The sequence below is a fragment of the Pelodiscus sinensis genome, chromosome 1 (genome assembly GCF_049634645.1).
Source record: "Pelodiscus sinensis isolate JC-2024 chromosome 1, ASM4963464v1, whole genome shotgun sequence".
NCBI lineage: Eukaryota > Metazoa > Chordata > Testudines > Trionychidae > Pelodiscus > Pelodiscus sinensis.
This window is the reverse complement of record NC_134711.1, coordinates 241162721-241179455: the sequence shown is the minus strand read 5'-3', so window position 1 is coordinate 241179455 and position 16735 is coordinate 241162721. Positions and strand designations below refer to the sequence as shown.

At 41.5% G+C, this 16735-nt stretch overlaps 1 protein-coding gene across 5 annotated transcripts in view; it reads left to right on the top strand.

The window, feature by feature from the left end:
• MYO16 (myosin XVI) overlaps nt 1-16735 on the top strand; it is a 517195-nt gene that overhangs the window by 203517 nt on the left and 296943 nt on the right. For all 5 annotated transcript variants that reach the window (XM_075918615.1, XM_075918625.1, XM_075918604.1 and 2 more), the window contains exon 5: nt 12176-12284. In XM_075918615.1, the coding sequence (XP_075774730.1) occupies nt 12176-12284 (109 nt within the window). The remainder of the gene's footprint in view (nt 1-12175; nt 12285-16735) is intronic.

Genomic DNA, 16735 nt, shown 5'->3' with positions numbered 1-16735 from the left:
AAGCTTTGCAGCAGGCTGAGCTGAAATATTGCTCTTACAAAAAACATTATAGAAGGCTGATGAATATTTGTAGTATAAAAACAAATACACAATAAAAACGTTCTTAATCCTAGTTGTTAGCATGCCTATTGATACCACAATAGATACAGCTAACAGCAGAGCTAGTTGTCCAATGTTGTGATCACCTGCAGCATTGTATCATTGTATTTGTAACATTGTATCCTTGTGTTTATTAATTTTCTTCTCTTTTCTGAGCTAGAAAATGACCCTTTGTTGCACGGCTGTTGCTAGCTCCCAGTAAAAAATGGCCCAGATTGGCTCTGACTGTGCAAATCAAGTCCCATCTGTCTAGAGATTTTGCACAAAGATTATTTTACACCAAAACTCATCAGTGAATTCTGCACAAACATTGAAGCCTCATAGGCTTAAACTCATGGGCTACGTCTACATTGGCCCCTTCTCCGGAAGAGGCATGTTAATTTCCAACTTCAGAATAGGGAAATCCACGGGGGATTTAAATATCCCCCGCGGGATTTAAATGAACATGGCCGCCGCTTTTTTTCCGGCTTGGGGAAAAGCCGGAAAAGAGCGTCTAGACTGGCGCGATCCTCCGGAATAAAGCCCTTTTCTGGAGGATCTCTTATTCCTACCTGAAAGTAGGAAGTAGGAATAAGAGATCCTCTTGAAAAGGGCTTTTTTCCGGAGGATCGGGGCCAGTGTAGACGGTCTTTTCCAGCTTTTCTAAAAGCCGGAAAAAAGCGGCAGACATTTTTATTTAAATGCCGCGGGGGATATTTAATCCCCCGCGGATTTCCCTATTCTGAAGTTGGAAATTAACATGCCTCTTCCGGAGAAGGGGCCAATGTAGACGTAGCCATGGGCTTGCTGACTTTTGGAGGTGTGTACATTGAAACATACCGTGTCCTGGCATTGGCCTCCCCACCCCCCCACAATGACACAGGGACTCCAGGATTGGGCAGCCCAGCACCAAGACCAGCATACCCCCTTCCCTGTGCATAGTTGTGTGGGGGCAGGAGAGCAGGGAGGCTCACCTGCAGACTGCTGCCTCAGGACAGCTGGCAGAAAGCGGTGAGCAGTGTGAACATGAGCTGAAAGGCTTCAGAGGAGCATGGGGCAGGAAAGGTTATGATGTTATTTTTATAAAGCACTCTTATCCAAAGCATTTTACAATAGTTAGCTAATGGTACAAACAATATTTGGAAAGATCATTAAGTGGTCCACTGAGACCTGCAGCAATTTTCAAGTAGTCTGTGAAAAAAAAAAAAAGTTAGACTACAAAAACAATCAAGGGTACCTAACTTTATTTTCATGTACCTCTTATTACTTATAGGAGTAGAATGAAGAAAGAAGAATGAAAAATGGGAGTGGCAGGAAGAGTGAATGCTCTTTTTTCTTGTCTGGGTCCCCAGGGGAACCCCAAAAATGAAGCTGAGCAAAGGGTCCCACTAACTGTAAATCTGTCACTATGTGTACACTTTGTCTTCTATTAGCAGCACCATGAACTGAATGAGGCACTTTGTGTAGAATTTAATTATATTGCCAGGGGAAGTGTACTTTGTCCAGAAAGTCTGTCTCAATTCAGAGAACCTACATCTTTGAGAAAGATAGAATGATTAAATTCATCAGTATTTCTATATCAGGAATTGGATAAGCTGGACACTGTTTTTTTAAAAGATTTATTTTCCAGGTGATGAATGATGGATGAGCTAACTGGTGAATGTAGAAGTGGTGGCAAGACACACACAGTATATTGGTAGCTCCCATGACACATTCTGTGAGCTGCATACTAGATTTGTGTAATTAAGTCGATGGGTCTAAATTTAAATGTAATATGATGGCATTGCGTTATAAATATACAGAAATGTGTATGTATATATATATCTTGAAATTGTAATTTAGAGAATTTTGAATATCTAGTCCTCCATGCATAATTGAGTAGTTGTGCATCAGTGGCATCTGGAATCCTGAATGTACGATATTTGTGTCTTTACTTATTTATGATATATTATAAGTAAAAAGCTTCAATCAATTATCTTCTTTCATATCACTACAAGTCTGCTAACATCAGCACTTCACTGTCTCTCTCCTCTACTCTTCTGCTGATTAATCCTCATCTTTTTGAGCACTGATTTGCTTACACTCTTCACTCAATCCTTTGCACAAATTTCTATCACTTTTGCTGTCAGCTTTGGCAGCAATATTGTATATTTTCTATAACAGGAATCTAAATGAGGAGTTTAACTTTTTTATAAGAAAATAAAACTTCTGAACTGTCCTGACCAACATTAAAATATGATGAAAATCCATGGCTTACAGGTAGGCATCCCAAGGGAAAAAAAAAGATTCAGAGTTTACTGACAACCCCTTCTGTTTGGGACTGTTACCCTGAGTTCTAAATACATTTCACTTCAGTCCTCTTCCCATTTGACAGGGTTTACAGGGATTTTTCTTTCTTTCTTTCAGACTGTGGTGCTGTCTATGTGTCTTCCTATTAATTGCCTATTATCTTATTCAGATTTCTGGGCTGTATCATAGTTTGATATGTAAACATCTGGTTTGGGAGTTGCTCCCTCCCACTAAGAGGTATATTTGAAATTGGAATATGGTCATGAGCATGGTATTCTACATACATGAATATTACTAGATTCATATACACAATTTGTAAACATATTTCATAATGACCTTCAAATTCAGAACATTGCAAGCTTTCATAAAAACCGTATTAGCATTTTTTATATGCGGTAACATCTATACAACCAGCTGATTGTTTGCTTACTCGATGGCTATGTCTACACTGGCATGATTTTCCGGAAATGCTTTTAACAGAAAAGTTTTCCGTTAAAAGAATTTTCGGAAAAAAGCGTCTAGATTGGCAGGACGCTTTTCCGCAAAAGCACTTTTTGCGGAAAAGCTTCCGTGGCCAATCTAGACGTGCTTTTCCGCAAAAAAGCCCCGATCGCCATTTTCGCAATCGGGGCTTTTTTGCGGAAAAGAAATCTCTGCTGTCTACACTGACCCTTTTGCGCAAAAGTCTTTCGGAAAAAGACTTTTGCCCGAACGGGAGCAGCATAGTATTTCCGCAAAAGCACTGACAATCTTACATGAGATCATCTGTGCTTTTGCAGAAATTCAAGCGGCCAGTGTAGACAGCTGGCAAGTTTTTCCACAAAAGCAGATGATTTTGCGGAAAAACTTGCCAGTCTAGACACAGTCTTTGGGTTTAAGAACTGTTATTCCCTGGGGGAGTCTGAACCCACGGGAGGAGGGGTGGTGTCAACAGACTTGCTGGGCCTCTGGGCAAGGTGGGGGAGAGACAGGCTCCATGCTCCCAGAAAGGATGGGGCTTTGGGCCGAAGAGGTAGGGCTGGGGGCAGTCAGCCCTCAGTGCCACCTGGAGCACATCCTGCTGTCCCCTACTACGCTGCCAGCCCTCAGAGCCAGCCGTAGTGTGCTGCCTGAGGCTCTGGCAGTGATTTAAAGGGGCAACAGCAGTAGTGGTGGCCAGAAGCTCCGGACCCTTTAAAATTTCTGGGTCCTGGGGCATCTTCCCTCCTTGTCCCCAACCTCCGTTAATGGGCCTAGGACCACATATGGGAGCAGGATTAATACTGTCTTAGAGCAGTGCTCCTTGCCCCATGCCTTTTTTACATGTGTGCCCCACTTTATAAAACTAGCTCTGCAATGGGATGACCTATATTAATGAAGGACAGGCTTGATCTGAAGTTATGGATTTGCCTTGGAATGTCTAGATAGATCATACAAATTAGCTCCATGCTCTCCAGAGACATGTAGGACATCTTGATTATTTATTTCTCTTTGCTGATGTACTGAGATGTTTGCACCTCTAAAGCTACAGTAACCCCCATGTAGCAGCTTCTTTGTGGAGGAGAAAGAGTGTTAGAGTTGAGGTCTCAGTTGTTAGCCTTTTGTTTTCCAATTTTCCAGTTCTTCAGTAACCCCTTGATTGCCTTGAAGGGTACATTATAATTTATTTTCCTTTGGAATAATCCAATAATAGCCTTTGCTTGAGAAATGATTGATTTGATCAATGGCCAGATTCATCTAGCAAATTTTCTGTTCATCCCTATGTAATATAATAGCTGTCTTTCTAAATCTAAATGTAATGGGTATTTGGGAATAAAGATTATAAAATGTTTTCCATTTCCAGTACCTCATATGTACATGACTAGCTAGACACGCTTTGCACTAGGGTAGTCAGGAGGTTCAAATTATAAACGCAAATACTAAATAAAGGCTGATAAGGGCTCTTCAGTCATCAGCTGTAGGACTTAGCTGATTAGCTGAACCTGATTTGGAATATATAATATTGATTAATTTTAGCTCCTTAATGAAAGCCATTCATTAGGCAACAGTTGTTTTCAGACAGCTGTCATGAAGGGCTAACCCTCTAGAACATCACATAAGAGGGTAAAAAGGAGGGGAGGGGAGAGTTGAGAAGAAAATTAGTACTTTCAAATAAGTGAATATTTATATCCCAGGATACCTTAGTTTTAACTGTTATTCCTTACAGACAGTTGAAAAGACACTACTGAAACAAAATTGATCATCTAGTTTAGGGATTATGTTTATTTAGATTAATAAGACATTGACAAAACAGGTACATATCTCAAATCCTTGTAATTATTTAAAGATGCAGCTAAACACAGAAAGAAAACAGCCCTTTCCAGAAGCAACCAAGTTCAGCAAATTGTATTGCCTCATTACAGGTACATACTTACTCCTGCAAAGGTGTCTGCCTGGGCAGATGGTGCTTCTTATAGGTCTATAGCATCTTCTTGAAAGCTGTAATTGTAATTGACCTGGAGTGAATATACTCAAATCTTGGCTTTCATTTTAATAATGTACATTTCTGGTCCTCATTGTTCCAGGGAAAATATTGATAATATAAATCCTAAAGGCTCAAACATCTGAAGGCAAATAAATAGGCCCAGATTAAAAACAAATGTTATAATTTCTAAGACAGTGTCATGACTTTCTGTGGCTTTATTTGTGATTGTTTGAACTCTTGGTTCTTCTTTGCATAACTGTACACACATACGTTCTCTTATAGGTGTTTGTTCACTCAGTATACTTGACTTGGAAACTTTTGCCAGTAGTACTACAAGATGGCACATGCACCCTTGCTCTTCTCATGCTTTCAGGTGAGGGAATATAAGAGTCATGGCTTCCACCTCCTTCTCAGTTCCTTCTCAACTCTGAATCTGTGATGAGAGTTGGTGCTCCCTATAACATTCCCTTCAGTTTGTCATCATCTCTACAATTGTGAGGGTATGTGTACACAGCAGGGCTAAACTTGAAATAAGCTATGCAACTTGAGCTATCGCAAATTTCATAGCTTAAGTCAAAATAGCTTATTTCAAATAGCTTATCAAATGTAAGTACTCACTGGTCCCATCTAGGTGGCACCATTGACTCCAGCTTGTTCTGAGTCTGAAAATAAATTTAGATGCATGACAGTTACAGCTGACACAGCACACAGACTTCATAGGAACACCACATGGCCAAAACAGTCTTGGTTCACAGACTTCCATCAGCTCTCCTTCTGGTCTCTGATAACTTTATCCTAGTTGAAGATCTTCTGTGTCAGAACCAGGGCAAGTCCCCACATCCCTGCCTTCAGTCTCTCCATGCCATAACTTGGATGATCTATGGTTGATTTCCTTTGAGAAATAATGCTTTTGAGAGATTCAGACTATCTTGGTAAGCAGCTGAAAGAAATCCACTGGAGCCATGTATGCAGTAAAGTGGAAGAGATTTTTACATTTTGGCAGTCTCAACATTTATCATCTTCTCACAGAGAGATTATGTGTGTTAAACTATCTGTTTCACCTGAAATCCTCAGGATTTGCAGTTAGTTCTATGAGCATTCACCTGGATTCTACTTCCGTGCTAGATCCACCAATAAATAGGTTTTTCATTTTCTCTCATTTTCTCAAATTTTGAAGCCTAGTCAACATTTATCTTCCTTTGTCTGATCCTGTACCTACACAGGATCTCACTATAGTCCTTTCTAAACTTGTAGGATCCCCTCCCTGTCACCTTCTATGAAGGTAGCTTCATCACCATTATTGTTTATGAAGATAACTTTTGTGGTTATCTTCAAGCTACTTGCACTGATCCTCCTTCATGTTCTTCCATAAAGATAAACTTTCCCTTAAGCTACACTCTAAGGCTGTGTCCAGACTCCATGCCTCCGTCGACGGAGGCATGTAGATTAGCCAGCTCGGAAGAGGGAAATGAAGCCGCGATTAAAATAATCGCGGCTTCATTTAAATTTAAATGGCTGCCCCGATCTGCCGATCAGCTGTTTGTCGGCAGATCGGGAGAGTCTGGACGCGATGCCCCGACAAAGAAGCCTTTCTTCATCGACACAGGTAAACCTGGTTTCACGAGGCTTACCTGTGTCGATGAAGAAAGGCTTCTTTGTCGGGGCATCGCGTCCAGACTCTCCCGATCTGCCGACAAACAGCTGATCGGCAGATCGGGGCAGCCATTTAAATTTAAATGAAGCCGCGATTATTTTAATCGCGGCTTCATTTCCCTCTTCCGAGCTGGCTAATCTACATGCCTCCGTCGACGGAGGCATAGAGTCTGGACACAGCCTAAGTTTAAGCCTAGGGTAATCTCTGCTTTCTATCTTAATCAATTTTTCATTTGCTGATGTTTTCCCTAAACTCCAGTCTTCTAAAGCTGAAGAAACACTTCATACGTTGGATGTTCATAGACCTTTAGTGTTCTACTTGGAGTACATGATAAATTCTTTCAGGCTTTTCATAACCTATATGAGAGAGTCAAAGGGCAGTGACATCTCACATTGGATTTCTGTTTTCATTAAGATCTCCCACAATCTTGCTAAAGTCTCTTCTCCACTGACGATAGTGACTCGCCCCACCAGGGCTCAGTCAACTTTATCAGGCTTTCTAAGCAATGTTCCATCAGCTGATATCTACCAGGCAATAATGGACTGGTTTACCCCCCCAAACTTCTTGTGACAGTGCCAACTTTGGCAAATTGGTATTATAATCTCTGAAGACCGTCCACCTATAAGAAAACTGCTGATGAGTCACCTGCAGTGAAATGTAAATATGCACAATCACTCCAAGGAGAAACAAAGGTATTACCTGTTGTCCTTTAAGATGTGTTGTGAGTATATATAACATGATGCTCTTACCTTCTCTACTACTTTGGATGTTGCATGCAACAGTGTGAAGGGAGAGTGAAGTAGGTAGCTCCCTTTAATGCACTCACCTAGAACATAAGGAGAACAGAGGCACATGGAACGGCTAGCAGTACCACTGGCAAAAGTCTGACTCAGGTGCTTTGGACACACAAACACCTGCAGTGGAATGTGTATGTGCACAACCCATCTTAAAGAAATACAGTTAGGGTACATCTACACTGCGGTGCTATTTTGGGATACTTCCGGTATCCCAAATTAGCTATTTTGTGTCTTGACAGAGGGTCTGTCATTTTGTAATAGCTTTCAAAATAATGGGCATGCTTTTTCGACATCCCGGTAAACCTAATTCCATGAGGATTAAGGCACGTTTCAAAATAGCAGTTAATTTCAAAATTTGGTGCTGTGTAGACAGTGCCTAATTATGAAATTAGCTATTATGAAATTAACGCAAAATAGGCTACACAATTTGCATAACTCAAATTGTATAGCTTATTTTGAGCTAAGGGTGCAGTGTAGATGCACCCCAATAGCTAATTGACTTCTTTTGTTGGCAACACTAGAAAAAAAAGGGAATATGAGATAGGTGTCCTGATGAGGTTATCATCTAAGACACTGAACCTGCTTTTGGAGCTGCTAGCACAGACTTCTGTGCCAATGCAGAGCCCCACTTAAAGTTGTTCCCTCAATCAGATTTGCTAATTAATGTGCCTGTGCACTGGCATAAGGATATAAGCTGGAGGAATCAGTTGCAGGAATGGACTCAGGAATGAGAGTAGGTGCATTGTAGGTTTATTTTTTACAAAAATTGAAAATGCTCATAATTTATGATTATTGAAAGAAAGAGAAAAATATTGTCTAGAAAACTGCAACAAGTAAATTTTTTTTCTGGCCTTTAGCTGGAAAACTGCATTGCAGAACCTTCCACTGTTAAATCTAATTTTAATAGCTGCATCCTTATTGGTCTGCAGCAATCAGAATAACCATGGAAACAGTAACTGAGGCTTCTCTTGGTCTCCCCACCTCTTTCCTTCTTTCCCCTTCCTTGTTCCTCTGAACTAACTGATAGTGCTGTTACATTACAAAAACATGGTAGCTAATCAGACGGATGATACCAGGATATACAAATTTTTATATTAAACAGGTCCCTTGTTCAATAATCTAAATACTTTTAAAATGTATGTCTGGGTCAAATTCTTATTTAAAAAATGTGCACTGCTGTTCAGAATTACTTCATTATCCAAGTTCAGAAGCATCTCTTATCTGTCTAGTAACTGCAAGTTTGAGCAAGTTAGATCTCCTGTTTCTGACTGGGTCCTCATAAACATTTTTAAAATAAATGTCCCTTAAAATGATGGGATCTGAGGAATTCCATGTTATATCCTTCCTCTATAAAATGACACTTTCCAAAGAGAATGAAGTAGGTTCTGCAGATTAATTTAAATGCCCTTCATTTCCTAATTTGTAAAGTATAGGAGGAATGTTGATTTCTTAGCTCTAGTGAAGAAGAAAACATATATAAGTGAATGGGTTTTTTTTCCTAAAAATTGCTTGAGAATTGAAGATTTGTTTCATGCAGGAAAAGACATGTACTTTTAGGTTTTAAATTGTGCTTTTAGTAAATAAGCCCTTTATATAAGAATGTTTGCATGATTTCTATAGAAAAACAAAATAAATCATAATCCAAACAATACAAATGTGCTATATAAAAATTATTCTGTAAAACAAAGCAAGTGCAGTAAAATAAACATGGGTAACTATCTGAGACAATCTTTTTAAATAATCCTCTTCTTCAAATTCATTCCCAAAATTAATTTTCCTTATCTGTCTAATACTGATTCATACTTTTGGGACAGTTTAATAGAAGTATGTATTTTAATGGAATCAATGTATAAAATGCACAAAACATTCCTGTACACTTAGGCTGTGTCTAGACTACATGCGTCTGTCAGCAGAGGCATGTAGATTAGATACATAGGCAAAGGCAAATGAAGCCGCAATTTAAATGATCGCGGCTTCATTTACATTTACATGGCTGCCGCGCTGAGCCGACAAACAGCTAATCAGCTGTTTGTCGGCTCACGCGCTAGTCTGGATGTTCCCCCTGTCAACATCAAAGCCCTTTGTCGGCAGCCCCGTTATTCCTCGTGGAATGAGGTTTACCGGGGCTGCCGACAAAGGGCTTTGATGTCGACAGGGGGAACGTCCAGACTAGCGCGCGAGCCGACAAACAGCTGATCAGCTGTTTGTCGGCTCAGCGCGGCAGCCATGTAAATGTAAATGAAGCCGCGATCATTTAAATCACGGCTTCATTTGCCTTTGCTGAACAAACAAATCTACATGCCTCTGCCGACAGAGGCATGTAGTTTAGACGTACCCTTCAGCTACATCTATACAGTGCAGTTATTGCATAACAACCTATTCCAGAATAGTTATTCTGAAATGGCTTATTTTGAAATAGCATATCTACACTGCAGAGAAGCCTCAACATTAATCTGAGGCAGGCTTTCCTAGTGTAGATGTGCTGTCTTGATTTAGAGCCCCAGGAGGAATAACTTAGAATGTCCTTGGTGAGGGGCTATTTCAAAATAGCAGAAGTGGAGTGTCTATATAGCCCCTATTCTGAAATAACTATTTTGGAATAGGCATTATTCTTCATAGAATGAGGTTTACAGAATTCGGAATAAACCGTCCATTATTTTGAAATTATTTCAAAATAACAGAATTGCTGTGTAGATGCTTCCATGGGGTATGTCTACACTAGCTGCCCTAGTTTGGAGTAGGGTGGCTAATGTAGTCATTCGAACTTGCAAATGAAGCCCGGGATTTAAATATCCTGGGCTTCATTTGCATGTTCCCGGGCGCCGCCATTTTTAAATGCCTGGTAGTTCGAACTACCTGCCCGTGGCTACATGTGACACAGACTAGGTAGTTCGAACTAAAGCTCCTGTATTTCAAACTACCGTTACTCCTCCTGTACTCTTCCTCCTGGGCATTTAAAAATGGCGGCGCCCGGGAACATGCAAATGAAGCCCAGATATTTAAATCCCGGGCTTCATTTGCAAGTTCAAATGACTACATTAGCCACCCTAGTCCGAACTAGGGTGGCTAGTGTAGACATACCCTCAGTTATTTCAGAATAACAGCTGTTATTCTGAAATAACTTTGCTGTGTAGACACACCTTTAGATTAATGTTACCCTAAACCAGAAGCTGAGCCCCAATGCCTATTGAAGTCACTGTTGTTTTTTTCCCATTGACACAGTGGGCATTGGATCAGGTCCTTTGCATTTAAACTCCTCGGAGCACAAGTTGTTTTCTACTAATAATCAGGGCTTGACAATTAGGGCAATCTATTCACCCGTGGTGAGTAGATTTTAGCCCGGCACAGCGCCGCAGTGTGATCAGTGCATGGGCAGCGTGGTCTGCGCACGCGCAGTGTGACAAACCACGCGGCTGGCGAGTGGGGCTCACTGCCGCTTGTCAAGCCCTGCTAATAATAATCTTTCTTTATTAGTGATCCTGTGCCACTCAGGTTTTAAAAGAGGTTATCCTTAATTTATAGACATTGCTTTAAGAGTAAGTGTAAGCCACACCCTTATCACCCAGGCTTCAGCTGGTCATGTGTAGGGATAAGAAAGGACTTTTTCCCCTTGATGCACAATTGACCAGATGTATTCTGGTGGTATTGGCTTTTTTTATGTTTGTCTTTCTCTGACACATCAGGGATTGGCTATGGCTAGAAATAGAACAGGGCACGCTAGTGCTCTCAGATGGTGCAGAAAATCCTCTTTCTTCGAGGCCTGGGTGGTATGTCTTGCTCAGAGTCAAATTTATTACCACATTTGGAGTCAAGAAGGAATTTTCCCTCAGTTCAATTTGGCAGTAATCTTCAGTAAATGGACAGGGTCTTTTCCCTCTGCAGAATGGGGTAAGGATTGCTTGCTAGCATCATTTAGCTGCGTCTCACCTAATCAATTCCCTACCATTGTAGGGGCTCAGGGATTGGTGGCATCTTGGCCTCTCCTTTTCTCTGCCTGTGGCACATGCTCATTTAGTTTCCTGAGGATTGAAATGTTTTAGTCTTACTAAAGTAATTGAGCTAACTAGAGGGCTATCTGGGTGAAGTTCTGTGGTCTGTGCTCTACAAAAGGACAGACTGAATGATTTAATGGCCCCTTCTGGCCTTAAAACTCTATGAAAGCTGCAAGGAAAAGTAATTATATTCAATAGAACTTATTCTTCTTTTGGAATTGCTTTTGATATGAAGCCACAGGGAGAAATACTTAAACTGAATACAAGTCATGTTTTTTTTAAAGAAAATGCATGACCTTTTACTGCATTCAGGCTTTCCTCAGTAATAGAGTTATATATTTTTGCATGGAATAGGACAGATTTCTTGTAAAAATAGGGCTAGCCTGGCCATCATATTACAACTTGTGATTCATCCTCCTTAACACAGAGAACATGAAATTCTTCCACAGTTCTTATATCCTAGGAAGTGTATGGCTTGATAGTTCTGGCATAATTTTCTCCTCACACTTCTCCCATCTCCAAAAATAGTCAGTCCTGGACTGCTTTTAAGCAATGATAAATTTTGAGTAGGATTTGTAGTAACATAGACATGGGCACTTCAGGGATTGCCCTGGAAACCATCAACCTCACTTTCATTGTTAAAACCTCGTGAAAACTCTGGGTTTTGCTTGTTTTGTTTTTGTCTTCACTTTTCATGTGGAGTGTCATTTCAAAGGAACCTACAATGTGAAATGAATGCTGTTCAGAACAAAACAAATTTGAATGAATAGTTCTGGAAACTGTTGAAGCCCTCTGCATCTAACATAGGTCCTAATAAAAGCAGTAAATTGGGCCTAATACCTTTATAATCACAACTTTTGCAATTTTTTCCCTGTAGGTATTAGATATAAAGATATAAAACGTTCTTCATTCTTGCTTTTAGGCTGGGGCCAATGTGCTGCTGCAGGATGTTAATGGAAACATTGCTCTTGATTATGCCATTGAAGGGACGGAATCCAACTGCATCCTTCTGATCTACCTGGAAGAAAATGGTAGGTCAGCTCTTATTTTGGATTTTTCCCCTTTCTTTTGAGGGGCAGAGGGATGCATATGAGACCATATTGTCAACTGATGTAAGTCAACACCAACATATAAGGATCTTTTTTGAAAGGGCTGTGTGTATAATCAGAATAATCCTGATGAGGTGTTGATTCTTACTTAGCCTCTGAGTAATATATTGGAAAACCATCAATTTTTTTTCTGTGGTAAACATTTCAGATTTTTTGCCCATTTATATAGACACACTAATATGCTAATTATCTGCAGAGAAGCAGCCTACAGTACTTCTGTAGGTAAACCACTTAAATAAAAAATGATTTTGGCATGTGAAACCCAGGTACAATCTGAATTTACAGAGTTGGGCAGTAACTCCTTGTAGTTGCTATGCTGCCATTTTAGATCTGACACGCATAGCTTCAGGCTATTGCAATTGTCTTCTTTTATGGATTTTAAAATATTTATTTTACATCTTTTATCAATGAAACTAATATATATAAAATTTTACTACTTTCAAAACTTTTAATTGTGCACTAAGAGAATATCTTACATGGATTTGTGTTCTTTAATGTCAGATGACAGCAACTGATCTCAGGGGGTATGTCTACACTACAAAGTTAGTTCGAACTAACGGACGTTAGTTGGAACTAACTTTAATAGGTGCTACACTAGCGCTCCGCTAGTTCGAATTTGAATCGAACTAGCGGAGCGCTTAGTTCGAACTAGGTAAACCTCATTTTACGAGGACTAACGCCTAGTTCGAACTAGCTAGTTCGAACTAAGGGCTGTGTAGCCCTTTAGTTCGAACTAGTGGGAGGCTAGCCCTCCCCAGGTTTCCCTGGTGGCCACTCTGGCCAACACCAGGGAAACTCTATGCCCCCCTCCCGGCCCCGGACCCCTTAAAGGGGCACGGGCTGGCTACGGTGCCCGTGCCAGGTGCAAGCCTGCCAGCACTCAGCTAGCAGACCCTGTACCTGGCACGGCACAGAGCCACCCACCCGATGCCCCCCAGCCCACCCCCTCTTGCCGGGACCAGGCTGGCGGCTCCCGGGAGCTTGCCTGGGACCGCAAGAGGCGGGCACCTTCCTGGGCTAGTGCGGACATCGTGGACCTCGTCCACGATCTCCGCACTAGGCACAGGAAAGTGGCCAGCTAGGGCAGGAGAGCTGCCAGCCTGGCCACCCAGGAGCAGGTGTGCATGAAAATCAAGGGGGTCCACTGAGACCCCCGACACTGAGCCCTGAGCTTACAATGGCCGTCCTGGGTCAGACCAAAGGTCCATCTAGCCCAGTAGCCTGTCTGCCGACAGCGGCCAACCCTAGGGACCCTGGAGGGGATGGACCGAAGACAGTGACCAAGCTATTTGTCTCGTGCCATCCCTCTCCAGCCTTCCACAAACTTTGGGCAGGGACACCACTCCTACCCCCTGGCTAAGACCACTCCATGGACCCAACCTCCATGACTTGATCTCACTTCCCTTTAAACTCTGTTCTAGTTCCAGCCTTCACAGCCTCCTGCAGCAAGGAGTTCCGCAGGTTAACTATTTGCTTTCTGAAGAAGAACAACTTTCTCTTACTAGTTTCAAGCCTGCTACCCATTCCTTTCCGTTGGTGTCCTCTAGTCCTTCTTTATGGGAACTCATGAAGAACTTTTCTGAATGCACCCTCTCCACCCAACCCCTGCTTTTAGAGACCTCTATCCTGTCCCCCCTCCGTCTCCTCTTTTCCAAGCTGAACAGTCCCAGTCTCTGTAGCCTTTCTTCATCTGGGACCTGTTCCCAACCCCTGATCATGTTAGTTGCCCTCCCTTCTCCCAGCCTTTCTCTTCCCCTCTCCCACCTCCTTTTCCCAGTCTCCCCCAGTTTTGTTCAATAAAGACAGAGTCAATGTTGGAAGAAACGTTATCTTTATTTTGTACATCAATAAGAAGGGGGGCTAGGGAAGGGTAAGTGGAAGGAGGTGAGGGAGGAATGGGGTACGAGCCCCCGATGGGGAGGACTGGGCTGGCTCTGCGGGCTTCTGGGGGTGGAAGCTCTCCTGCAGCCCCCCAATTACCCCCTCTCCCCAGATGGCAGCCTGCGTCAAGTGCAGCCGGGCTGATGGCCGAGTGCTGTGATGTGCCCAGTGTGGGTACTCCGGGCACTCCAAGCCAGAACTTCTTTTCAAGCGGGGTACCCCTTAGAACTGTCTGTCCGGGGTGGGGGTCGGGACCCTTTAAGCACAGCCCTCGGCTAGCCTGAGACAGCATCTCCACGCTCTAAGTCCTCCTCTGATGCCCTGCCGGCACTGCTTCCGGCCATCCTTAAGCCCTGTTCAGAGTCCACTCAATGTGGACATGCTAGTTTGAATTAGCAAAACGCTAATTCGAACTAGTTTTTAGTTCTAGACGCGTTAGTTTGAATTAGCTTAGTTCGAATTAACTAATTCGAACTAAGTTAGTTCGAACTAGCGCTGTAGTGTAGACGTACCCAGGGATACTTTGTGATTCACTAGTTTATTTACAAGCTTAGGTATCAGATCTGCAGTAATATCTGTAGCAATATTATGACTGGAATATGTCAGTTCTGTTACATGTATATATATAAATTCATATCACGGTGAGATATAAAGCAATTTATTGTATGTGACATGCCATGATGTAGGAGACACATTTGATAAACAGATATAAATAAAAGGAAATAATGTGAAGTTACATTATTTAAATCTTAGCTTACACAAAGAAATCCATTATAATTTAAACCAAATTTAAAGTGCCCTGCCAATGGACACGTGGAAGAAAAGTAGCGTTAAACTGACAAAAGGACGATACCCAATGTGTGAAAATATCCATATAACCAGTGGTGTGTCCAATGATTCACATATTAAGGTATTTTCCATCATCTTTTTGGTCCGTTGCATGGATTTTTTCACATTTCCAGTACTATCTGGTCGGAAAATTAGATTAATGTATGTTTGTCATTTGCGTGAGCCACTCAGACTCTCAGTGCACTACAATATGCAAAGTGGGCTGCAAGAATGTGGGTTGAATTTGCATTGACCATACATATTATACAACAGAATGAATTCTACTTATTACACTAGTTGGTTCTAATGGATCTTCATTAAAAAGTTCTCTTCTCCCCCAATCAGGTTGTGTGTGTGCTATTTTGGTTGTAGAAGGGAAACATGTGAATATAAATGGCAAAGACTGTGGTGCTCTTTTCAAAGAGATTTGCTAGTTGCACTGAAATAGATTCAAGAGAAAATATATGAAATTGTGTCTTTGAATAACAAAATGTAGAGCTACAGCAGCGTTTTCCATAAATACCATGGTTCAGGATGAAGAAGGGAAAAAACAATGATACATGACTGGAACTCTGGGTGAAATACTGGCCCCCTGAAATCAAAACTCCCATTGACTTCAATTGGGATACAACTTCCCCCCAATGCAGCTGTGCCACTTTAGAGCTGCCAGTGCAGATTCTCCAAGCTGACAAGACAGAGCCTTCCTGTTGACTTAGCTACTCCAGCCTGCACATGTAATGGTAGCTATGTCAGGTCTTGTCTTCACTTTGCAGTAGATCAACGGTGCCACAAATGATTTTCTGGCATTCGATTTAGAGAGTCTAATTAAGACTTGATAAGTCAAACTCAGAGAGTGCCCCCGCTGGTGGCTAGTACTCCTGCTCTTGTGAGGAATAAGGGAAGCCAATGGGAGTGTTTGCTCCCATCAGCCTCCCATTGTGGGGACAGCATCAAGCTTGGCTTAAGGTACATAGCTTGTATACTGTAAGCCAAGCTTCTGGGTCTAGTGTAGACCTGGCCACAGTGAGAGAAACTCTCTTGGCAACATATTTTAGCCACACTGATACTTATGTCACCCAAGAGTATGTCTTATTTGCATCCCTGAGCAACATATGCTGATTCAAGTTGTAATGTGTACATTGTCCCAGTCTGTGATATATTCATCCCACAGTGGATTCATTCTGCAGTTAGCTATCTTTTGTTTTTAATTGGCATGCCAAACTATTTAAATAGTCCACTAACTTTATCAGAAGGAAAGGATAGAGAATAATCTGAGAAGCATAGAGAAGCATAGAAGGATAGAGAATAATCTCAATCACCATGAATGTAAGTAATACCAGGTTTTCTTTTCTTTTCTTTTCTTTTCTTTTCTTTTCTTTTCTTTTCTTTTCTTTTCTTTTCTTTTCTTTTCTTTTTAAATGACAAGAGCTGTATGAAGAGAATACATGATTCCAACTCCCCCCAAGACCTTCCGCCATGCACTATGCAAAAGGCTATTTTTGGAATAATACTATCCGGGCTGGAGGAAGTTCAGAAAATGTAACATCTTTAATTAAATGCTTAATTGAATGAATAGGAGAGTTTCCTAAGCTACAGAAGTCAGTTAAGATGGCTTTCAGAGAATCTCCATAGCAATTTATTGAGTGATGACAACATATAAAACA